Consider the following 24,751-nt stretch of genomic DNA (forward strand, 5'->3'; position numbering starts at 1 on the left):
GTAAAGTTTCTTATGGTCTGTCACAGATGCCGCTACAAGTCATCTTTATGGGTGGCTCATTAGCATATTCAAACGTGATTGGCTGGAGGTAAGGGAGGGGGCGGAGTTTAAACTTTGGCTGTTCTGTGTAATCACAGAAGGAAAATCATTCACAACCTTTAATCCTAGAGCAACGCTGCAGCGCGCAGGACTCTTTAGTTTCACTTATTAACTAACAATGAAGGCGCAACATCTTTTACAAATTGCAAGAAAGCTGCCTAAGACTTTTTGCCAAATTAAAAAAATATATGTATATTTTGTGTGAAAAGAAAAGAAAAAGGGAAGATAGGGACAGGAAGAAAAGTGAAGCACTAAATGGAAACCTCAAACCTCAAATATGTATCTAAGTATATAAGTTAAAGTCCTACTAAATGAGTCATGGGTTCATTTATGAAACACAATTAATAAAACAATAAGACACAGTAGAAACAGTACAGTCTGATTATAAATGGTCCTATAAAGTGGTTACAAGCTATTGAATAATAAACTTCCTCATTTTTTAGAGAGACAGATTCAGTTTCTCACTTTTCTGAATGTGATCACTGTCATGTCACTGATGTTTATTTCTATCTGATTCAAATCTCATGATAGATGATGCATTGGTGTCATGATGTGGCCTGATGATCTCCACAGCTTAGTCAACTGTGGTCTTTGACAGATATCATGAGCAGTGTAGGGGTGTGTCAAAAAAGCTTCCTCTCCTATTGGTGAGAATATCCCCCCCCCAAAAAAAAAAGAAAACCAGGAGACAAAGCACAATGACTGATACCACAATGTTTTGTCCTCTACGATCCGATTGCATGCAACAACAAAAAAAAGTTTAAAAAAGTGTGTTCTTGTCCCATGTTGTGTCATGTGCAATGAAAACAAGATGTTAAGACGTTTATGCTGTCAGTTTAACTCCATTTCTGGCACTCGGGGGCAAAAGAGATCAAAAACATCCCGAGAAATCAAACACACATGTAGAATGAGAGCAGGCATGAGAAAAATGTGCCCGAGATTTATGACGCCAAAATACTGTGTATGGTACACCTCCAAACTGAGCACTGCAAAAACAGATGGACCTTGCCTAACTGTTTTTTTCTTCCATCATTACACTATAGTACAGTGTGTTCTCTGATGCCAGCACCCTACTACAACATGATGATATCAAAATAAGAAGTTTACAAGTTTTTAAACATGACATAGTAAATGTGTCTTTCAAAGAACCAGTTCTGTGTGGTTTAACTCCCGCCACTATTTTGCTTTTATCTACAAAAATATTATTTCTCTAAAACCCTGCTGAAAAACTAAAACAAACTAAATGAAATGAGATTTGGATTAAAATATCACATGTAGAGCGTGACTCAGAGGGGGAATGCCATGTTCAAATCCTGTTTTTTTACATTCGCCTGACATAGTAAATGAGCCAAGGAATCCCAAAGGTTACTTTTCATTGTTTGAGAAAAGGTCCCCACTTTTCCAAAGGATGCATTGCGCCAACAGGTGTTTAGCTTCAACCGTGTACAAAGGAAATATAAAATACAGAAATTATACAGCAGTGTTGTTACAGAAAATACTGAATGTTTATTTAATTGTATATGTTTTGTGGGACAGTGCATAAGCAAATATGCATTGTGTTTGCCAAAATGTTCTTCAGAGGCAAACTAACGTACAGTATGCTACCCTACATTGTGGTGTAACAGTACCAGTAGCTGTTTAACCTCTTATGAACAAAACTCCAATGAACATAAATCCCCCAAATAATCTCATTTGGGATTTGTAAAGGGTGGTGCTGCTGCTGACACCAATTACATTTAGAAATTCACTGTTTTATAACACTGTTTAACAGCAAAAAACATTATACTATATACAGTATATGGGTGAGCGTAGCAGACTTCTGAAACATGTTTATAACCAATACTTCTAAAAAGGAAAAGTTGTGACATTTCAAGGTGCTAACACACTGTGTTTGGAGCTGTTGTAGAGGGACAGGACATTAGGTTTTATGCTTCGAGAAACTAACTGATTCACTTTCCTTCTCAAAAGGCATTTTTTTTCATTGGAACCTCATCTGTCCCCAGTAATCAACTCTATCTATATTTGCCCTTTCTAAATATACTTAATGCTGCTTCTTTCATCTCATGATAAAAAAAAATGCTTAGGTGTTTTTGTATGTATATGTTGTGCCAATGCTTGTTGGAAGGTGATGCTTATAGTCCGACCAACAGGCCCAACCCAGTGATTAGACAGAAGAGCACCGCCCTCTTCCTCAGCCTGTGATCTCTGCTCTCCATCTGCATTCACTGTGTTTACTGTACTGGACCCAAGGGAGTCCCCAGGCAATTAAAACGACAGGGCAAACAAAATGTCATATCCTGCAATGGGACACACCTAGGCAGTCTCATCGAAAAAGGAGGTTCATTTCAATGGATGAATCACAGACTTTTCTAAACACCTTGAAAGTTTTGCACACTTGGTGTAATTACCAGCAAAAAAAGAGGGAGAAGGAAAGACGATAGACAAAGAAGAGACAGAGGGATGGAGAATGACAGGAATGTAACAACAGGTGTGGTGCTTTGGTCTGTAAGAGATCATTTAATACCATCCAGTCCCTCTGATCTCCAGTTTGACCCCGAGACTGTGCTGAGGAAATGAAAAGATAACTGCAGAGAGAATCTAGATTTCCCGCTGGGGAAGAATTCCTTCACCATCCTGTTGCTGCTTGGTTTTCAAACTTAAAAAAACAAAAGAGAACTACATTAGTTTCACATTCTTCTGTTTGCGCCGCTGCGGCCCTCAAAATTGCGGACTGCTATAGGATAGTGAGGAGGGGTCCTAACCAAGGCCAGCCAGACAGGAGATATAGCTTGATCTGGCGTTACACTTAAACTGTGATTAGCTGCCGGTGCGAGGCCACCCTCCCGTTATTTTGTCACAACGTCATTGGCACTTGTCACATTGCGTCCTCGTTTATCTAAATGTGTCCGCTCTCTTTCATTGCCATCGCTGTCCAGCCACATCAGGAAATGAAAAGACCTTCAGGGTCTGTTGTGCTGAGACCTTGAAGGCAGCTGGAGAGTCAAAAAGTCATGAGTCATGGTTTCACCAATCATTAAGGTGTAGCTCACAGTTTACTTGTGGCATGAAAGCCACAGAGAAAATGTTCTAATTAGCCGACACCATAGTGGATTTCCACTTTAATTGCCCATTCAGAAATCCATTAGACTAGGAAAAAGATTTGCTTGGCAGGACCGTAAGAAAGAAAGGCTGCTCAGTGGGAGTTCAGTCTTTTATGAGTTTCCTACTAGAGACATAGCAAGGTCATAAAAGAGCCACAGAAAGACATGAGGAAGAGGTGTGTGTGTGTGTGTGCATGTGCGCGCAAGAGAGAGAGAGGAGGCCATTATTCAAAGGGTGACATGAAGAAGTTGTGTTATGCACTCGTGCCGGCAGTTTAACGAGTAATGCATGGATTGCTTGTGAGTATGTGCTTCTGTGTGCATTTGGGTGTGCACGCGCAGGACGTTTGGGTGTTTGTATTGAACATAGTGCACGTCTCACGTGTTTGTTTCCACTTGTCACTATAAACTGTGTGTGGAAGTTTCCGGTAAGTGAACCAGCAAGACAACAAACACTGATCCACACAGGAAGAGGATAATCAACACTTCTTCTCCTGGGAAACAAAGTTCCGTAGAAATACAGCAGCAAAGGCTGATGTGCGCAAAAGGCAACGTTTACAGTCCACTATAACCTTTATTTTTGATTAATGTGGTGTGCATGGATCATAGCAGGAGATGGGTAGGAAGCCAGGAACATCAGCCTTCTCTTATATCATGTTTGACATATATCAACATATATTTAGATGTATATGAAACCTGAGTCCATGTAGAGACACCAAACCCCAAGAAAGAACTAGTACATAACATACTGACGTTTCAGCCTACCAGTAAAATAAACCATTGGGTATATGCGCCAGGTTGTGACAAGGAAGAAGAATGCATGGAATCAAGGAGAAGATGTCTCTAGTTCTATGCAATTTGTATCTTTTTACTCTTTTCAAACTGTTTATTGTGAGCCTGAAAATGTTCTAGGAGTGAAATGCTTAACAGATGCAGTTCTTTCAAGAACATCAAACTTTCCAATATGTATGGTGTGACATATTTAAAAATAGATTTAGATCTATTTGAAACCCTGTTCAGTTATATGCCAAACCCCAAGACGGCACTGTAAGGACGTGTGCATGTAAATGCACCTACAGTAACTGTGGTCAAGATCAGATTACACACACACACAGGATAGAGACTGATCTGGTACTGATTTCCTCCAAAGATCTGGTCTTACAGAGCCTCACTATCTTTCACCGTGTCCCGCACACGTGTACACACATTTGTCATGGATTCATGCAAGGGAACACGGAGTCCTGCACACATGCAGCAGCACCATCTGCACACTGTAGAATTTTGTTTTCTTCCACAATTACATGCCTGTAAATTACACAAGCCCTTTTGCACATGTGTGTTGCTGGATCCATCTGTATGTTATTAGAGGAATGCAGAAGACCTGAAGCATGAATGAGTCCGTTGTCCAGTCCATTAGGGCAGCTGTTCATGCTAATGTAAATGCAGTCTTGGGTTGGTGCACATGCAGCACGTCAGCACCAGTCTGGTAAGACCGGACTGTCTCAACTTGACGATGTCAAATCAGGTCAAAGAAGACATTTCATAACGACTTGATTACAAATGTTCCAAAAGACGCCAGCCTCTGTTCCAGCAGCAGGATCAGGGGTTGCACATGGAGTCAAGCAGCGCAAAGTTCTTCTCAATTCCTATTGACTTTCCTCTTTAAATTGCTTGAATTATTGAAGACAAACACGTTGAATAGAAAAGAGGATACCTCTGGTTATTCTGCATCAATGTAATAAAATCTTTTTTACGTAGGTTTCATGACTCTGACAGTGCTGTAGGGGTGCAATGTTATATTGACCTTTGCATTTTCTTTGAACTACAGCACTGATGCTCTGAAAAGCATAATAAGGATGATTTCTCAGCTTTGTTTTCCTTCAGCTGACTAAGAAATCTCCAGGAGGCTTAAATACAGAGGAGTCAAGCTTGCCATCAAATGCAAACGTGCAACACAAACTTTAGGCCCAGCCTCAGCTCCCCTGCTGCAGTGTCTCACGTTCATGTGCAATGCCCCTGACCCACGGGCATGAACCAAAAACAAAGCTATGAAACACTGCAACTAATTTCATACTGATAAAATGGTGCGGCATATGATGTGAATTCTCGCTTGGTGCAGCTCAGGCACCTGCCGTAGTCACGCTTTACCTTCTGCGACTGCACATGTCATCACAAAGGGAGAGAAAAACCTTTAACCAGAAATTATTTTTAAAAAGCAGCGCTAAATGTAGTACACTTTCTCAAGATAGATACGACCCAAATATTAGATGCAATTTGGGTTTGACAGTTGCTCCAAAAAAGAAACACAGAAACGTGGGAGGAAAATTCCACAATTCATCAGGAACAGACATGAGAGAAAATAAACAAAGTTGCCTTCCAAAGTGCAGGAATTTGGGGTGAGTAATGTTGCACAGCATGGGGGTGACATCAGGGCTCAGTGGTGTGTGTGTGTACGTGTGTGCATTCCTTTTATACTGACCTCGGTGTGGGTGCTTGCCTATGCATGTCTATGCCAGTAAGGGTGCGTGTCTGTAACCTTCTCTAGCTCCTCTAGCCATGTTGATTTAAGCTGCTTGTTGTACATCTGGTGGACTATTTGTAGTGGTTGAACGGTCAATTGGGGTGAGAGGAGAGAAAAGGGTGCAACAGCCGCAGTGTCATCAATACCGGTCCTGATTTCATCCCACATGATCCCAGGTATCCTTTCACCCATCCCCTGGCCTGGGCCCCTTTCATCTGTCCCCTTTTGTGCATTGCAGTGCATGCACCCCACAGACCACAAAGAACAACACAAATTAATGATGGTATTTCAGCTGAGTTCACCGTCTATTAACATCTAGGCCTCTTAAAACAGAAATAGACATGACCAGTTCTGGCTACTATTAATGGTTACATGACACACTCTAGTGGACAGAAATAAAATTACAAAGGAAAGGTACTCAGTATTAGACTAAGTAGCTCTCCTTGTGTAGTTTCTGTGGGGTAGACACTCGGGTGAAGGTGCGTGCATGTGATGTTGACACTGTTGCATTACCTGCAAAGACATGATATAAAGACATGTCACCTGTGTTGGCATTAACATTTAAAATAACTCTATAGTGAATAATTGGCATAGCACTAAGAGCTAGGGTGGTGTTCTATTATTGACGCCCTTACCTCAATTATTGCTGTAGGCCTTCGAGCTAGGTTGGTGTTCCATTATTGACGCCCTTACCTCAATTCTTGCTGTAGGCCTTCGAGCTAGGTTGGTGTTCCATTATTGACGCCCTTACCTCAATTCTTGCTGTAGGCCTTCACTTGTTGCCATGTTGCTGCTGTTGTTGATTGTGGAGTTTCGTCTGGTTTCTAGCTAACATATAACCATTTTGTGCATGTAAAATTTAGCTTGCCAATAGCCTATTTGCAATAAGAAGTAGTAGGCCACGTTTCTCCTGCCTTCCGACACACTCTTGGACTACAGCAATAGCATTCAGCGGTGAGGTTTTAAATAATTATTTTTACACAATTTCAAGTCTACACTAGTAGAAAGTTAAATCTCAAAAGGTAATAAACTCAAATGATTTAGGCCTGGTGTTGAGTAATTCCTCATGATACGCATAGGCCCCAACATGAGTCATCACTTGCACTTTAGGACACAAGGTGTAGTGGGTGGAAGGAGTAAAGTATCTGTTGATACAGCGCAACTATTAAAAGAATATAGAGAAGGAACTTTGTGACAGCAGTAACAGATTAATTTAGGATCACGGAAGTTAGAAGGAGCAATATCTGGAAATCACATCCAGGCCATGAGCTTTGAGTGTGAAGTAGGCTACAAAGGTTAACATTGCATTCAAAATAATTTCCTGTTTAATAAAACGTACTTCGTGAAGCTGGATAATGTACCACCCTCTCACTGACACACTAAGCGAGTCGGGCATAGTCACCAGGCCTTCCACTGAGGTTTTGCTATCGCAGCCGCTTGTTTTTTCACCTCATTTCTTAAATCCACGCTGGAAGTCTGCAAGCCTTTTGAAATATACCCATCCACTTTGGAGGTCACGTTAAGCAACACTCGGGTTTTGAGTGACATTTTAATTTGTCTACATTGCTCTATCCACTCTAAAGTTCTAAAGTTACAACTATGGCCATCAATGTGGGAATTGGCCTCATTTTAAATCCAATTACATCTCAGATGCAACAACCTTTTTAATATGGAACTATTCAATGTTGGTAAAACTTTCCCAAATCTCAATGTAACCTTTGATACAATGAAATGGTTGTTTTAATGTTGCATTGTTTTAATTGTGTGCAAGTGTGTGTTTTCAATGCAGGGCAATTAAAATGACTTTTAAAATATGAGTGAGAGTATTTGTTGGACTAGAATCACTGCTTTAAAAAAAAAAAGAAAAAAAAAAGTTGTTTACGTTTGATTCAATTTCACCAAGTGAATTTTAAACACCAAGCTGCACAAGACACAAGCAGCAGATATTTGCCACAATGGCATCAAAGTGAACCAACTACTAACTACACTGTCAAAAGGACCAGGAAATGAAACATAACACTTGTAAGCAATAAACTAAAAGCATAATTGAATTACTTAGGCTGAAACAATGTCTAACCCCAATTTATCTTTTATATTTTTCAGTCAATAGATAATAAAAATATACACGCTTCATGGGCATTTATTACAGTTATCCAACAATCACACAAATCCAATACTATATACAAAGAAAAAAAAGTGATTGAAATATAAAAAAAAAAAAGTCTAAGAAGCATGGATAATCTGAATGTGACATTTAGTTTAAAACCTTTTCTTCAGGAGAAAAACTTCATCAACCGTCTGTCTTAAAGAAAAACATCCAAAATTAAAAAGGAGACTCAGGCTCTGAAGAAATTAATTGCGGCTCATTTAACATCGATGAAAAACCTCAAAATGCTTCAGAGTTGGATACAGGCAAAAGACTGGTGAGGTTAGGTCCATCCACCAGTGTGTCTAGAAAACATCGGAATCTATAACACAGAGCTCCGTCATGACTCTCCACCACAGGCCAACCTACATATACAAAACATTTTTGTGAACAGGTAAGTTGGATTGAATGACAAATACAAGGCAGGAGATCACAACATCACACATATTTGGGAAGGGACCAGAAAAAATAAAGCTCCCTTCAAAACTAGTTTGGAATTGGGTCAACAAAAATAATAATAATAAAAAAAAGAAAAAAAAAAAAAAAGATTTAAAACATGTACAAAACCAAGATGGTCACATCATTTGTGACACAACCTCCTGAAACAGTCCTACTCGTCTTCTCACAGAAAGACAGACTGTCATCAGTAGCGTCGGCCAAAGGCTGCACCCTGCAGCCCGGTGCCCTGCATGAGCTGGTTCTGTCTGTTGAGAGCTCCAGAGAGGGACTGAGATGTTCCTGTGTTCATGTAGCTTCCACGGCTGTTGACAAACACACAATGGCCAAATAATTAGTTCTTGGTGATCTTGTGAGCTGTGGTTTGTTTTCAAAAAGGGTTTAAAGATCTCCTATTATTCTATTTTTCTGGTCTTAATTTCTCATTAAGCACAAAAAACTATGTTGATTTTCGGGAATTTTTCATCTTGGCGCTGTCAGCATTCTCTGTCAACACTCGGCTTTGTCCTTCTCAGGCATGCAAACTCATAAGCCATGAAAAAGGTGAGATGTCCGAAAACAAACCACGTTAGTGGGGTCTGGGGGCATCCCCCCAGAAGATTTTTTTGTGATTTGAACATGTAAGAGAAGCAATTTGGTGTATTCTGGTGAAGAGAATTAAGGATAAAGAAAACTTTTATTTTATCAGATGTATAAATCAGATGAGTAAAATGAGCAAAACAAGTTAGTCAGCCAACCTTCTTGACTTTTCCCATTCAAAGTGTGTATTTATCAAGAAAAACGTTAAAAACAGCTTAGAAAAACGGTTAAAAATGCAAGCAAAAACCAGCAATAAATAAGACAGAAAATAACATGGAGCCTCAAATCAATCCCACTGTTCCCTTACAATATTGAATGCGGGGTCCCCCAAGGTTCCATTCTTGGGCCTCTTCTGTTCAACATCTACATGCTCCCACTAGCTCAGATTATGAATAAGAACAAATTATGCTACCATAATTATGCAGACGACACACAAATTTACATAACCATATCACCAGGAGACTACAGTCCAATACAAGCACTGAGTAAGTGCATTGAACAAATCAATGATTGGATGTGCCAAAATTTCCTTCAATTAAACAACGACAAAACTGAAGTAATTGTCTTTGGTGCCAAAGATGAACAATTAAAAGTCAGCGCACAGCTTACATCTGTTATGCTAGAAACCACACACCAAGCCAGAAATCTTGGTGTTGTCATAGACTCCGACTTGAATTTCAAGAAACACATTAAATCAATTAATAAGTCAGCATACTACCACCTTAAAAACATATCAAGAATTAAAGGACTTATGTCTCAGCAAGATTTAGAAAAACTTGTCCATGCATTTATCTTTAGTAGACTTGACTACTGTAACAGTGTCCTTGCAGGCCTTCCAAAAAAATCTATCAGACAGCTTCAGCTAATTCAGAACGCTGCTGCTCGAGTCCTCACTAGGACCAAAAAAGTGGATCACATTACCCCAGTTCTGAGGTCTTTACACTGACTTCCTGTCACTCAAAGAATTGATTTCAAAAAACTGATGTTGGTTTATAAAGCACTAAATGGTTTAGCGCCAAAATACATTACTGATCTAGCCTGGAAATCCAGACCCTGATATCTTGAACGATAGAGGGTCTGGCCACGATCATTAGTAATTTCCAACTCAAGGGGCGGCTCCTACTCGTGCATTTCAAATGCCACTGCACGCAGTTGGATAGCACTACAACCAATCAGAGCGATGCACAAGGCGACGTAAGCCCCTTTCGTTTAGCGAACAGCTGTTAAACTGTTAAATTAAACGTTTGCCGTTGTCGGTCGGCAAAATAGAACATTCCACTTACTTGCTAATGAAAGATTTGAGTGCCGTCTTCCAAATCGTTAAGGGTCGAGGCCAAAGCAGTCTCAAACTCACACAACATAACCGCAGCCATATTTGATGTTTACTATCACGGCTTCGACGTCGCATGCACGTCACTGTCGTCATCCGGTTACGTCCTCCCCAGAGCACCATATAAAGGGCTCTGGCGCGCCCATATTAGATAGAACCAATTGAAACCACCAGCCAGATTTCTGGCTTTCTTGATAAAGCTTCAACGGAGCGTGTCCAGACCAACACGCGCAGCAAATTTAATTTGCCAGCGCCTAGTGGCAGGTCTGGGAATGCCAGGCTATTACTGATCTGCTGATACGTTATGAACCGTCCAGAGCCCTTAAGTCGTCTGGGACAGGTTTAATTACAGTCCCAAGAGTTAGGACTAAACGAGGAGAAGCAGCTTTTAGTTTTTATGCACCAAATATCTGGAACAAACTCCCAGAAAACTTGAGGTCTGCTGCAACCCTCAGTTCTTTTAAATCGAGTCTGAAGACTTTTCTGTTTCCATTTTAACCTGTACTTTTTAAATGTTTTACTTCTTTTCATTCGCTTTTAAATGTCTTCTAATGTGTTTTATGTATTTTAATCTTGCCCCTGTAAAGCACTTTGAGTGGCCTTGTGTTTGAATTGTGCTATATAAATAAACTTGCCTTGCCTACAATAAACTATTTTTATTGTGGCAAACAGGATTTGCATTATCTTTGCTACACAACCATCAAAACAAACGCATACAAATACACTCTCTCGTGTTCAAGCTCACAGACGCGCACGCACACACACACGTCGCGGAAGGCTGGAACATAACGGTGCAAAATATGACGATGGCGGAGGAAACAGGTGAGTGTGTTGTTTCAGCGCTGATCTGCTATGAGCACTACTGTACATTCACCTCAAGTGTGCCGGTTAGAACACCATGCACCATTCAAAAACCGTGAAAACAGCAATAGCCAAAAGCACATTATTAACTTGAGGTGACACGTTAATCTGCAGTGACAATCCACAAATCGCGGCCATTAATCACCGCGCGCATACATCAATGCAAACGGCCGTAAAACAACGGTTGGCAAACTCCGTGAATTTATTTCTAAAAGTGATTCACATATACTGAGTGGGCACATTAACACGGTACAATAATAATACTGCGGCTACTTGAACCATGACTTAGACGCTCCGATAACTCGGAGAGCAATAAAAGTAAACTTCCCTGCAGAGGCTCTGGCTGACTGACACCGCCCCTCAATGACAAATACTGGATCTGATTGGCCAAATGACCGTCAAAGCTCACATGATAGGAGTTACCATCCGTCAATCATAGTTAGTCACTATGGTCACTCCACTTCCTTAATAGGTCAATGCTCCGCTCCCTACACACACACACACACACACACACACACACAGTGCTGGCCATCAGACCCACCACCCCCCAAAATATTTTCTCAGCGGATCTCCACGAATCACATAAGTGGCCAATTTTGTTTCCAAAACGGCGAATTTCGCCGAAAGGTGACTAGTTTGCATGCCTGCCTTCTCCGCCCCCTCCTGCCAACCCCACTCCTTTGTAATTGGTTACCTTCCGTAAGACTTTTAGCAGCGTGCGGGCAGATTTGAGCAGGCAGGTGGGGGCATGGCAGGAGCGTGCCCGACAGGGATGGAAATTAACACCCGCCACACGCCAAATGCGGGTAGATTTGCGTGCTGGCGTGTAAATTCTGTGTCGGGTAATACTTTCCAGTCAGGTCCGATCGAATTTGCATATTTAATACATTCGTCATAAACATGATGCCAGGGCGCTGCACAGTCCCACAGTTTGTTTTTGCCTTTCTAGTCGAACTGAACTACGGCGCGATCCGCTCCGCGAGGAAATACTATCTGCGAGACGTGTGGAGGCATGAGTCGACAAATCAATCGACTTACTTTGCCCCTTTTTTTCTTCCCACAGCAGAGGTTGAGGTGCTGAAAATAAAGTGAAAACTGCGCTTTTCCTTTAAGCAGCAGAGCTGCCGCCGTTATGATACAGTATTTGCATCAAAGCCCTAATGGTAATACAAATGAGATGCTTTATTTAAACGCTGTCCGTGCTTAGGAGGTGATTGTAATTGTGTCGGCTGAAAACAGAAACTAACGGAGGGACTCCTCACTGTACAGTCCCTTGAGTCGCGCAGTCAGTTTGCCGACATGGCTTTGTGTTTTAAGGCTCGAGACATACAATCAGATCGTATACAAACAGGGATGCCTTTCCCATCGACATCGCTAACGGGGAGAATATCCCCGGTTATTATTTGAGCCTCAAACCACAGAGTTCTTCCGTGCGCGGCGGCTCACTCACTCACTGGTGAGATCTCACGAAACGCTGCTTTGCTCGGACGAAGGCATTGTGTGTTTCTAGATGATTTAACACCATAGCCTCAGACGAGCGTTTAACATTATGCTGCATCTTTTGCACTGCACTGTTTTTTATCAACAGTGAAAAAATGGTCCCACACCGGACTCTTGTGTGTAGCTGATTACTTCATGCACGCACCTTGCAGAATTGACGCTCCTGCAGCGCGCTCACGACCAGTCCTGAACTCGCATACACGGTGACATCTCCCATTAATAAAACGGCATAACCCCTGATTTTCAGATTTCTATTTTTAAATTCGACTTGAGCGCAAGTGGAAAACCGGTCATTGGTTTGACACATTCACACCCCTATTGCATATGGAGAAAGTGATAAACACTACGACACCACAAAGACTGATCAGACCTTCATCTCTCATTAGTTAATGATATGAAATGTTGATATTGTGCACAATATCAACATTTCATATCATTAACTAAAAATAAAAAAATAAATCTAAAAGGTAACTTCAATACTGTATTATAATTATTGACTAAATGATGAAAAAAGGTGTCTGCAGGGCCAGTGAAAATATACAAGGGGCCAGTAAAACTCGGATCTATTGGCTAAGGCTAAGCGGACCAGTTGGGAAAAAAAGTTGCATTGAACCCAGAGTATATATGGAGTTCAATTATAAAATGTTTTGAAATAAAGATGGCGTGTATTGTGTATCATATATAGTAAGAGTATTTGCAACTCAGTTCCTTGGTAGCACCTACTTACAGTAGAAATCACTTCTGATGGAAAACATTTGTATGAAAAAACACTTATTAGCTATTCTTACTATTGTATAACATTAACGCCTATATTAAAAAAGATATTGCGTATAAAAAGTGTCTGGTAAAAAAGATGAGTGGCTGGTAGATTTTTAAATCTACCTGCCACAGTGGCTGGTAGGCAAAAAAGTTAATTTCCATCTCTGGTGCCCGAGCACATTGCAGCATTACCATACATGGAAAATCCAGATTGTTCTACGTAGATAAATCCCGGAAATTTGAACAAGTGAATCGCGACCGGCCTCCCTAGTGTTAAGCGCTATGCACAGCCACCCCAGACACTTATTGTATGGTTAAACATGACTATAAAATCATTATAACAACGTTTATAGGTCTTTAAAGTTGAAAAGCATAATAGGTGCTCTTTAAGGTAAAAATGTCATCTGATATTCACTCTGACACTCACCCTGCCAGTCCTCCACGTGCCAAGTGGCTCTGGCCTGGGATGGCACCGTCTCTACCTAAAAAGAAGAAAAAAAAGAACCAAATATCAGACACACAGACAAGGCCCGCAGTAGCTGTTGCTATCTATTGTCATATAGTCAGGTATGAACTAGTTTCAGGACATGCAACACCATTTTCCTGTTGCTGTATTTGTGAAATCTCACGAAAGCAGTTGGTGTAACAAGCATTACAGTACACACATTATAAAGAACACATATACATACTTTGCCATGTTCTGTCTCCATCCATCTTCCGACTTGAGTCCCAGTCTCGACCTCCTTCCCTAAAAAACAAAAAATATTTATATATATATATTTTTTTTTAAATGTGACCCTAACTGAAGGCAGTATGAGCTGAAGTCGGTGCTCACCTGGTGTTAGCACGTTTGTCATAACCTCCACTCCAAGAGTCTCGGCTGTCTCTGCCATGTCGGTCCGACCTGTCTGAAAAATGCTGAGGGAGGAAACGTAAGACAGTTAAAACTTGAACACCATTTTCCTGTTAAAGTTGCTACAAATGTGAGGTTTTACAGCCTTGTGATCATCTGTTTACATGTGGACTGGACTGTGTCACATATTGTCTATGCCCTACAATGAACCTAAAGTTTTTTTAAGTTTTGAGTCTAAGTTAAGGGTGAAGGGTCAGTGCCTCTTATGCCGACCTCATACCAAACGACTTCTAACGCGATTTGACAGTCGCAGACAAATTTCCAGTGTCGAAATGAAATCTCTAGAATCTTGCTCAAGTTGTGGCGCGCGCCTATAATCTTAGTCGTTTGGTGTAAGGTAGTCATCCGACCCGGTTTCAGTCAGCTTTCTTCCCGTCTTGACCAACTCAAAGATGTTTGATATTATCGTGAGTCCTTAGGGCTGGCTCATGCAAACAGTGAAGTTAAATGACGTGAACACTGTAAACAACCAATGGGTGTGCTTTCTCCAGCACCAAACACAACGCAAATTTGAAATTTTTAACGTGATCGGGCATGACATTTACGCGATAAGGGCATATACTTGTTTATATTTACTTGGTTAAGATAATAGTCCATCAAGTCTATTTTACCTGCTAAAAAATAACTTTTTATTTGACTGAAATCACTTTATCCCCGGTAGCAGGATTGGAAATAATCATAATCTCAAAAGGAATCTAGTTGTATTTTTGCAATATAAGATTCCCCGTCTTTGCAAAATGTTGTCTGTGACCAATAACTAATGACTAGTTGTCTTCAGGTGTGAGTAAATTGTCCTTAAGATGTGAGAGGGTGTCAGTCTTTTGTCCTCTAGTGTGTGGTAGGCATTACCTGACTATCTCTGTCTGCACCGACACCACGGGCGTTGTCGCGCCTGTCCAGGATCGCGTCATCTTGGTAACGGCCCCGGTCCCTGTGGTCGATGTCCTGATAGCGATCCTGTCGACCGAAATCTGAGCGGCCATAACGGTCATCCAAAGCCATGCGCTTATCAGGCCAGTCATCTTTCCTAGGAGAAAAAAATAAAAAAACATCCAGAATAAAGTTTATCAACTGCACTGCTCTGTTTACAGTTGATATAAACACAGAGACGTACTTAAGCATTCCCACTTTGTGATGTTATGGATTACATTTGGCTGGCAACCTTTTATACAATACTTTAGATATAAAGTGTCAGAAATGACACAATATAGCATAAGATTGTTACAGACATGGTATGATTTATGATTCATTTGTCATCATCCACTACTTTGGGATCTAATATTTCTGTTCAGCATCACTTCACTACATCCGTTACAATTATTTACCTGCCATCCATATCATAAGGCCTCTTAAAAGGGCGTCGGTCCTGTTCGAAACGCAGCTGCTCCTGCTGCCGTCGCAGCTCCTCTCGCTCCCTGAGGATCCTCTCCTGCTCACGCCGCCTCTCGTACTCTATACGCTGCCTTTCCCTCTCCAAGAATTGACGCTCCATACGGTCCGCATCAAGTCGCTGCTTCTCAGCCTGGGAATTTAAAGCACCCGCTGCTTCAGTGCGATTATCAACACGAGTCTGAGGCTGACGATGAGAAATTTGACAAATTGACTGGTGGGATATTCATTTCTTCTGCTTTATTACTTTAGCTGAAAATACTATATGTATTAAACAGATTTACAGCAGAGAAAATATAATGCAGGAAAGCTGGGCAGAAACACTGATGGCAATGCAGTGAGAAAGACAGAGAAATCCCACGTGAGAGAATAAATACTCTGAGGTTACCTCCACCCAGTGTCTCTTGCGGAGCAAGTGTTTCCTCTCTTCTTTTTCCCGGAACAGACGGATACGTTCACGCTCACGGTCAGGACGGGTATCACTGTCCCGGCTTCCCCTGTCACTACTACAAGATGGCAAAGAACAATTTCAGGAAACAATAAAAAATAAATCCATTCAAGAAAAACAGCGTATGGTGCAAAGATATATCCCTGCACAATTACATACAACTTTATTATGCTTTGTTAAGCCCTGTTGTGGGTTGAGTTTATGATTTCTAGCTCCTTTATATGAGCCTTACGTGGTTCTGCGTCTCTCCACCTCTCTGACCTCCCTCTCTCGCTGTCGCTGCCTCTCCCGCTCTCTCTGCTCCTTGATCTGGTCAAATGACAAGATTTCCTTCTTCTCCTTACTGAGGGACTTACGGTCCCGACTCTTTGAGCTCTGGGGAAAGGAGAGAAAATGTAAGAAATTAAATGTTAGGAAAGAGTATCTGGAGGTCATAACAAAAACGTGGCCTGCAGATTTGAATGAAATGGGTATGAAAATCTACATCATCTCAAAATGAATAGCATCTCAGAACCTTGCAACTCTCTTGCATTAATGGCAGAGAGGTGTAAACATGGTTTGACCCAACACAAAGAGCTATTCATCAGAAAACAAGCAACTCTTAGAAGTGTATTCTCCTCATATTATTGTAAATATCTTACATATACATTGTATATAAATAGTCAACCACACAATTCAGAATTGGAGGAGTAATTGATGGTAAACAGGGGTCGGGTAAGTCGCTATAGGGTATAATGTTCACTTACTCGCTCCTTGCTTTTGGTCTTGACGCTGATGACTGGCTCTCCTTTGGACTTGTCCATAACTACAGTCCTCTCATTTCGTCCTGTCAAACAAACAACAGAAATTGTCAAGCACATGGAAAAATAAATATGTTGGGTTGGCCATTTGTAAGCCTTTAACTTGACACAAACTGGAAATGATTCCACATTCCTCACCTTTGCCATCTTTTCCGTCTCCCTCAGTCTTTTCATCAGATCTATAGGAAACAACAGTTCAATGACTAGTTTACTTTTCTACCGTGAGCATATTTACTCAGTTACAAAGCTCAGTGGCTCAAAAGATCAAGCTGGTGGGGCTTTTTAAAGTTTATGGACTTTGGTCAAACATGCAGAAACTTCTAAGCGGTCTTACTTGGAGTCAGTCGAATGTCCCCTCTCACCAGACTTCTTGGGGTCATTCTTGTCAGCTGGCTTCTTCCCTGCAGGCTCATTTTTAGCCTATAATGTGTAGACATGAACATATTTATTCACAAAAACTGAACATACAGAATCAATTTCACACTGATACACAACACATTGAAAATGAAGGTATTGTAGGTATCAAGATTACTTGCGGTAACTGTACTTATTCACTGAAGTTACGTTACCCTCAACCGTACAATTGTTACTTAAATAAACATATAAGCTTTATACTATTTTCGTCATCTGGTCTTATTTTAATGACCTAAGCGTACGGATTTATACAATGTGACGACTCAATGAACAATTTTCAACCCGTGCTCAATTCTAGTTTGTATCGTGTCCATCAGATGAGCAAAACTGCTTAAAAGGCTTTTTTAATTAAAGATTCTCTCAGATCTTTAATGGGTTTATCTGGGCTGGGTCACGGTTATTGGTGAGCGAATGCATATATTTTCCTCTGACACTCACCCGCTCCACAGAGATCATCCTGCCGTGCAGCTCAGTTCTGTGAAGGTGGCTGATGCACTTGGTGGCCTCCTCCGTAGTTGACATGGTGACAAAGCCATAGCAACGAGCCCCGGGGCTCTTGGCATTAGTCACCACCTTAGCTCCAACAACCTGCGGGAAACAGAGTTGGGAAAGCGACAAGGAGGAAGAGGGGATCAGGGAATGGGATAAAACATTAAATCCTCAATTTAAGATCAAATCTAACAGATTTGTTCTAGGCATGGTGACAATGGTGAGGGATAGCTTCGTAGACTGACCTTGCCATATTTGCTAAAGAGCGCCTTCAGATCAGTCGCTCTGGTTGTGGAAGAGAGACCACTGACCCACAGATTTCTGCTACTGCTTGCAGCAGCACCGCTTCCAGCTGCAACACACAAATACACAATATATCAAACACGCATTAACTTTGAATGACCAGAACAAGAACCACTTCAGTCAGTCACTCACCCTTTTCATCTTTTGACTCCGTATCTCTTTTGTCATCTTTTTCCTCAGAGCTAGAGACAAAGAAAGAAAAAGCCATAAACTTACAGCAGTGAGGACATCAGGGTTCCCCCCCCCCAAACGGATGTATATACACTTGTGTTTTATGGTATAATACATAACTGACAATGATCAGCCCATCATGTACCATAGTGCAGTGATTTAACAGTGAATAAATGTGACTATACCCCATGGCGATCCCAATACATTACTCGTTACAGGAAACCATACTAGATAGGCGAGTGTAAAGGAATGAAAAATGAACACAGACAAAAGGCACAGAACGAATTTACCTCCAAAAGAGCATCCAAATTTTGCTAGCACAAAGGAGCCAATGCAACAGAGATAGCCATTTTGGTTGTTCTAATAGACAGAAAGCAACAAACCTCTTTTTCTGATCATCGCCCTCTACAGAAGAGGACTCTTTCACAGTCGAGGCTGAATCCGCAGCAGCGTTCTCTTCTGTCTTCTCATCCGCCTCACCCTCCTTAGACCCCATTTCTGAATCAACAGTTTCACCCACAGCGCCCTGTTCGCTTACACTAACAGCTTGCGAGCTTTTGTTCTCAATGTCAATTGTCTCTTCTTGGACATTCGGTGCATCCCCGACCTCTTTTTGCTCAGTCTCAACAATGTCCCCGGCGTCGGTCTCCACCACATCAGTGGCGACAGGCTGCACCGCGTCTCCAGGGGCCACCTCGTCAGGCTTGGGGCCGGTGTCGGACACATTTTCTTCCCCTCCGGTGTTGTTGGCGGTGGCGGCTTGCTCTTCTTCAGGGCTCGTCTCGGTGCTCTGCTGGTGATCTTCGTTAAGCGGCTCAGATAAACAAGACCCGGCTACTTTGTCATTTTCTACGGATTTAACAGGAATAGAATGGCACAGAGTTTAATCACTTCTGAAACACAGCAATGGTTAACGAGGAACTGGCAAGGCCTGGATTAGGTACGTCATGACCACTGGCCTGTGCTCTTAGAACTATGTATTAAAACGAAAGAAGCAGGCCCTATCGAGAGACTGGAAGTGAACCCAAAAGGCTGGAGGACAACCAAGCAGCAACTAGTGCGAGTAACACTTTGGCTCATTTTTCCTCAAGTTGATCCACACCACTCTGTTCACCTGATCCAAAGCAGACAAAGAGTTCAGTGCTGAAGAGAGCCACAAGATCAGCAGATTCCCGCTGTGGTCCATCTTCTTTCAGCCTTTGACTTTTCCAATGTCCATTTGTGATGACAAGAACTTTAGCTCAAGTCCAGCAATTTCATATCCAGTTGTTTTCTGAGTCAGTGTCTTTTAAAAAGTTGTAATAAGCAGATGGGTCTTGATTGGTTTTCTTGATCCTGGTCTTCATGTGGCAACCTGGAAACACTGTATTCACCTGCAACGGCTCACACCTCCCTGATCTTGGAATGTAATTGCTGTCAGTGTGTGTCAAATTGTTAACCAGTGCTGTTTTATTTACTACTGTAAGCACATAATTGGTGACTTGAATCAATATTCACCTGATACATTATTAATAATGGTTAACCAAATCTCAACACAATGCCAGCAATTCCCTTTGGGCTTCCAGTCTCTCTTGTTTAAACTAAATACAGTGTTCGCATTCCAAGCTGGAAAAAGATGCCTCCACCTTTGTACACACCATTTTCTACTGTACCTGCTTCTTCATTCACAGCATCTGCTAGATCCTCAGCCTACAACAACAACAACAAAATATTATTTTATTTCATGAATGAGACCGTTTGTGACATTAAGGTTTTACCGTAGCTTTACATAAATTTCAGTATTTTTGAGTGAACATACCATAATGGTCGATGAGCATGTCGTAAATGCATCCTTGTCTAACATCTCGGAATCATTGATCTGTTAGAAAATAGATACAAGCGCAGTTACATACAGAAACAGACAGAAGGATAGAAGATCAAACTTGGAAGAAAGGTTTTTATCTTGTTTCTCACCTCTGGATCCCTTGCTTCCTCTCCTGACTCTAAGGCCTTGTCTTCATGTTCTTCATTCAGCACTGCGTCTTCGTCAGAGGGGAAATTCTCTGGGTCATCCTCATCGTCCATTGCCGGTATTCCATTGTCATTCTCAGTATCATCCAGAACGTTCATGTCGAGGATGTCCATTTCCTGCATGTTTTCATGATCATCGTTAAGCTCCTCCTAAAAAGAAAAGAAAAGGGCAGATTTGCTACAATCAGCGATACACTTTTTCCCCCGGAGGGCTTCCAATTTTGTAAAGTCATCTCGTCAGAGCAGTGGTTATACACATGAAGATGAAACTCACATTGCCGTCACGGGAATCCTCATCGATAGTGCTGTCCTCTGGTTCATCATGCTCTTTACTTGCATCTTTAAAAAAAAAGGAAAAAAATATTTACGATGTCCAGTCTATATTGAATGATGAGGCAGTCCATACCAGGTTTATTTGAATCAATATTGTTTATTTAGGCACTTTGAATCTGCACATTGCCTGCCAAGAGTATTCTTAAAAAGGAAGTGATTACCCCAGTTGCCATTGGTATGGCCGAAGGGAAATGAAGAAAAAGGCATGTGAGCATAGGAGGTAACTAGTGTGTATGTGTGAAAAGAGAGCACAATTATTGACTATGACGGATATATAGGCAAGAGATTCAAAGTTCAAGGTAGGGCAGAGTGATAAAACAATCTCGATAGTGGATCACAATAAAATCAGTTTTTGCCTTTTATGTCAAAAGAACACAGCCATTTCCTACTGCGAACCACTTGTTTGCAACTTTAGCGAATAAGAAACAGCTGATTGGAACAACAGGGGGCCACGAAATGAGCGATGATGTTGAAAGTGCACTCAAATTGTCCTCCAAAAAGGTGAGGAAGTTGTTGATAAAAACGGGTTACACAATGTCCATTGTATGAAAGCGGTTTGGAAATCTGAAAATTGATGAAGCACTGATTAAGACTGTGCCAACTACGCTGTTGGTCAATGGTCAGTGCCAACAAGCAGCTGTTGGCAGCGCGAGCGAGGCTGTTTCAAAACAGCACAACAGCCCTGCTCGTACACTGCTAACAGCTGCGGGAGGACACTGAACAAAACCTGTTATTGCACATAGTTTCACACTTTCTGTATGTCGCTGGGATGCCATCTTACTATCTTTTCAGATAATGAAAAAGATTAGTTGTGTTGACTGTCCCTGTTGGCACAGACTGACGGCATAGTTGCAGACGGCATGTGCTTCATCATATTTCAGATATCCAAACCACGTAGTAGTCACAGCTTTTAGTTTTATTTAAATTATTCTCAGGGAATTACAAGGCAAGCTAACTTGTATTGTTTTGTTAACCCATTGATGACGGCTGCTGCGCAATGCCACAGTGGAAGCTTCTGGCTTTCCAGTTTGTGAAGTCAGAAAAGGGGAGAATTCTGACTGGAGTATATTGGGTGGGGGAGGGGTGGTGGTTTCAGAAAGGGGGAGAGTGAGAAAAGGAGAGTGTTATTTTTTTAAATATTTTGGCAGTCTCTAGGCACCCATGGATATGTTAGAACACATTTAAAAAGTGCATTTAGCATAATATGTGACCTTTAAATGTGATTCTATAAATCACAAAATATGTATAATATAGTTTAATGAACGCTCTGGTTTCTTCAACCTTAAGCATTATATTAGAATATAATATTCTCAAATTATATATTGTGTAAAATATCATCAATATAGAAAAATTATCTTGACTTAATTTTTTTTTCTCCATAACACAACAAAAATCTTTAATGTGGGACAACATGACAACATGTGTTCGTGTGAGGAAGCCCACCTGATTCTTAATATTGATAAGACGAAGGAGCTCATTATTGATTTTAGAAAGAAAAAAGCACAGGCAACCCCCATCCTCATTAGGGGACAGTCAGTTGAGGTGGTCCCCAGGTACAAATATCTTGGTGTGCATTTGGACGGTACGCTTGACTGAAAAGTGAACACCAGTGTCATTTTTAAAAAGGCCCAGTCCAGACTGTTTCTTTTTAAAGGAAACTTAGGTCATTAGAAATCAGCAGATCACTTCTTAATGTTTTTTATCACAGTATTGTTGCAAGTGTCCTTTTTTAAGCTGTTGTCTGTTGGGGTGGCAGCTTGACCAGTAGAGGACAGGAACAGGGTCAACAAACTGATAAAAAGGGCAGGATCCATTATGATTATTATCCATTACGTGATGACCACCCCCGCACTGCACTTTTGTAAGACGTGGCAGGAGTAAACGTCTCCTGCTACCGAGATGCTCTACAGAGAGATTCAGAAGGTCTTTTGTTCCTGCAGCAGCTAGGCTTTTTAATCATGACTGCCGATTTTATTTTATTTCTGCACATTGCTCATTTGCACATCATAATATTGTTATTTATTCCTTTTTTTTAACCTTCTATTTTTACTATGGTAGTGGACCACACTCCCCCTGTGACTATGCTTGTTTTATGTTGTTACTGTATTCCTGTGTTGTATTGTATGTTGTACAGACTACGGTGGCAAACCAGTTTCCCCATTGGGGATCAATAAAGTAAATCCAAAAAGTCCACTATTTCCCCCGGGTTACACACCCAGCACAAACAAATACAACACCTATCTGACCTAACATCCCTGATATTGTCTAAAAGGTGTCACTCCTGTTATGTGTAGCTTGCCATGTCAAGATGAGTTGACACCGAGGTGCACAAAGAAAAGAGGGAGGATGTGTCAAATGGCATCTTCATGAACCATGTGTAAGGGTCCAATACAAAAACCCTACTAGAAATCTTACCTTCTTAAAGGTTAGAATGATCAGTATGTCATTATGGTCATCTTAAAAGCTGTGGTTGGTGTTGGTGCTGTTGAATTGTATTGGTTACTTACAGATGCCATACATACATTTGAGCTACAGAAGTTGCAGTGGCCTGTGTTGTGAATTCAACCGCAGCTTATGGGTCAACATCTGCAGTCTCCAACACTATACTAGTTCCTGAATCCTGTTGTGTTGTAATGTAACAGCGTTGTTCAAGTGAACGTGCACGAGCACAAGTACCACGAGACTAGATCCGAGTATCATGTGTCATTTTGCAAGCAGCAGAAGCTCTTAAAGGCCTACTTCACCGGTTTGAATATGAAGGTGTATTGAATTCTGAGATCCTATGTAGTATAAATGTGCGAAAAAAATTGAAATCGGTTCATCCTAGCCTGAGAAAAGGCAGGAACCCTATATTTCGCATGACATCACAGAAAGAGAAATATAGGGTTAAAAAAAAAATTACTTTGTAAATATTACTGTGATGTCTTTTACTGTGACATCACAGTAATATTTACAAAGTAAGTTTTTTTTAACCCTATATTTCTCTTTCTGTGATGTCACGAGAAAGAGAAATATAGGGTTAAAAAAAACACTCTTTCTGCCTTTTCTCAGGCTAGGATGAACCGATTTTAATTTTTTTTGCACATTTATACTACATGGGATCTCAGAATTCAATACACCTTCATATTCAAACCGGTGAAGTAGGCCTTTAACAGTTGAGAGTGAGTCAGATGGTACAATAATTTACAGTATAGGTTTCTTCACACAATATGCAACATTTACCTTTGGTAGAACGTTTAGGAGTAGATTTCTTCGGCACTGACTCCGGGGCGACAATAATCTCATCAGGATTTCCACCCTCTTCCTCGATAGCCTGTTGAAGTAGAATGCAGCAAAACAACGAATAGTTGAGTAGACATTATACAAGGAAGAGTTTTAAAAGTAATGCTAGATGTATAAAGAAAAATCCACGAAAATTAGAGCGTTTAGCTGATTGGCACTAACGCTAGCTAGCGGCGGCTAGTAAACATTTTAAGTCAATGGACCCCACGAGCTAGCTTAGCTTAACAGCTTTATTTGTTTGACTGTGCCTTTGTGAAGCTAGGGAACACATTCGTGTGAAGCACTGGTATTCATAAGCGCCTAGTTGTGTAACCAGTGAGCAGCTAAGAGACCTTTTTCAGACGCTCCGACAGCACACTCTTGACGCCCGTGGTGTCCAGGTTTCGTTTCTTCAGCTCGGCCTTCAGGTCGATGACTCTCAGTTCAGTTAGTTTGCGGACCCCTGCGCCCTCCACATCCTCCACAATTGCCGCTGGGTCAGCCATAATTTCTTCCTCGAAAATATCTGTAGACCTCGAGGTGAATCTTTTTAAGCACGTTATTTACTGATGATGCACCCACAAATGGAGGCAGCTGGCTAGCGAAGCTACTGCAAAATGGAGGCGACGGTGAGCCAGTTGGCGTCGGGGCGCATGCGCAACACAGTTATAGCGCATTTCCAAGGACTAGCATGTAGCTACAGTAGGAGGCTGCACTTTCATAGGTAGGTAGGTGCCAAGCACAGGAGAAGGCTGCATTAATCTACATACAGTAGGCCTACATTGAAACCATAGGTTAAAACCTTTTATAATAGGTCAATGGTTAAAACAGGCAGAACAAGGAATGTGCAGTGATGGCTACTAAAACA

The 24,751-nt window shown here is 41.3% G+C and overlaps 1 protein-coding gene across 3 annotated transcripts; it reads right to left on the reverse strand.

Annotated features, from left to right (window-relative positions):
- Nucleotides 1-7,511: 7,511 nt before the first annotated feature.
- On the reverse strand, nt 7,512-24,498 carry safb (scaffold attachment factor B). Of its 3 annotated transcripts, none has more exons than XM_080032326.1 (21): nt 24,237-24,498; nt 23,845-23,935; nt 20,564-20,628; nt 20,233-20,439; nt 20,078-20,137; nt 19,932-19,968; nt 18,663-19,128; nt 18,241-18,290; nt 18,051-18,157; nt 17,755-17,904; nt 17,237-17,322; nt 17,041-17,081; nt 16,849-16,928; nt 16,335-16,477; nt 16,043-16,160; nt 15,591-15,841; nt 15,115-15,292; nt 14,188-14,270; nt 14,042-14,100; nt 13,780-13,834; nt 7,512-8,628 (listed from the first exon to the last, which is right to left on the reverse strand). In XM_080032326.1, the coding sequence occupies exons 1-21, from the start codon at nt 24,387-24,389 to the stop codon at nt 8,511-8,513; spliced, it is 2,598 nt and encodes an 865-aa protein (XP_079888452.1). In that variant the 5' UTR covers nt 24,390-24,498; the 3' UTR covers nt 7,512-8,510. The 3 variants fall into 3 exon arrangements, with proteins under 3 accessions (XP_079888452.1, XP_079888453.1, XP_079888451.1); XM_080032327.1 differs by having other exon boundaries at nt 7,513-8,628; nt 15,591-15,787; nt 19,917-19,968; XM_080032325.1 differs by having other exon boundaries at nt 7,513-8,628; nt 19,917-19,968.
- Nucleotides 24,499-24,751: the final 253 nt, after the last annotated feature.

The sequence above is a fragment of the Ammodytes marinus genome (genome assembly GCF_949987685.1).
Source record: "Ammodytes marinus genome assembly, chromosome: 8".
NCBI classification, from domain to species: Eukaryota; Metazoa; Chordata; class Actinopteri; order Uranoscopiformes; family Ammodytidae; genus Ammodytes; species Ammodytes marinus.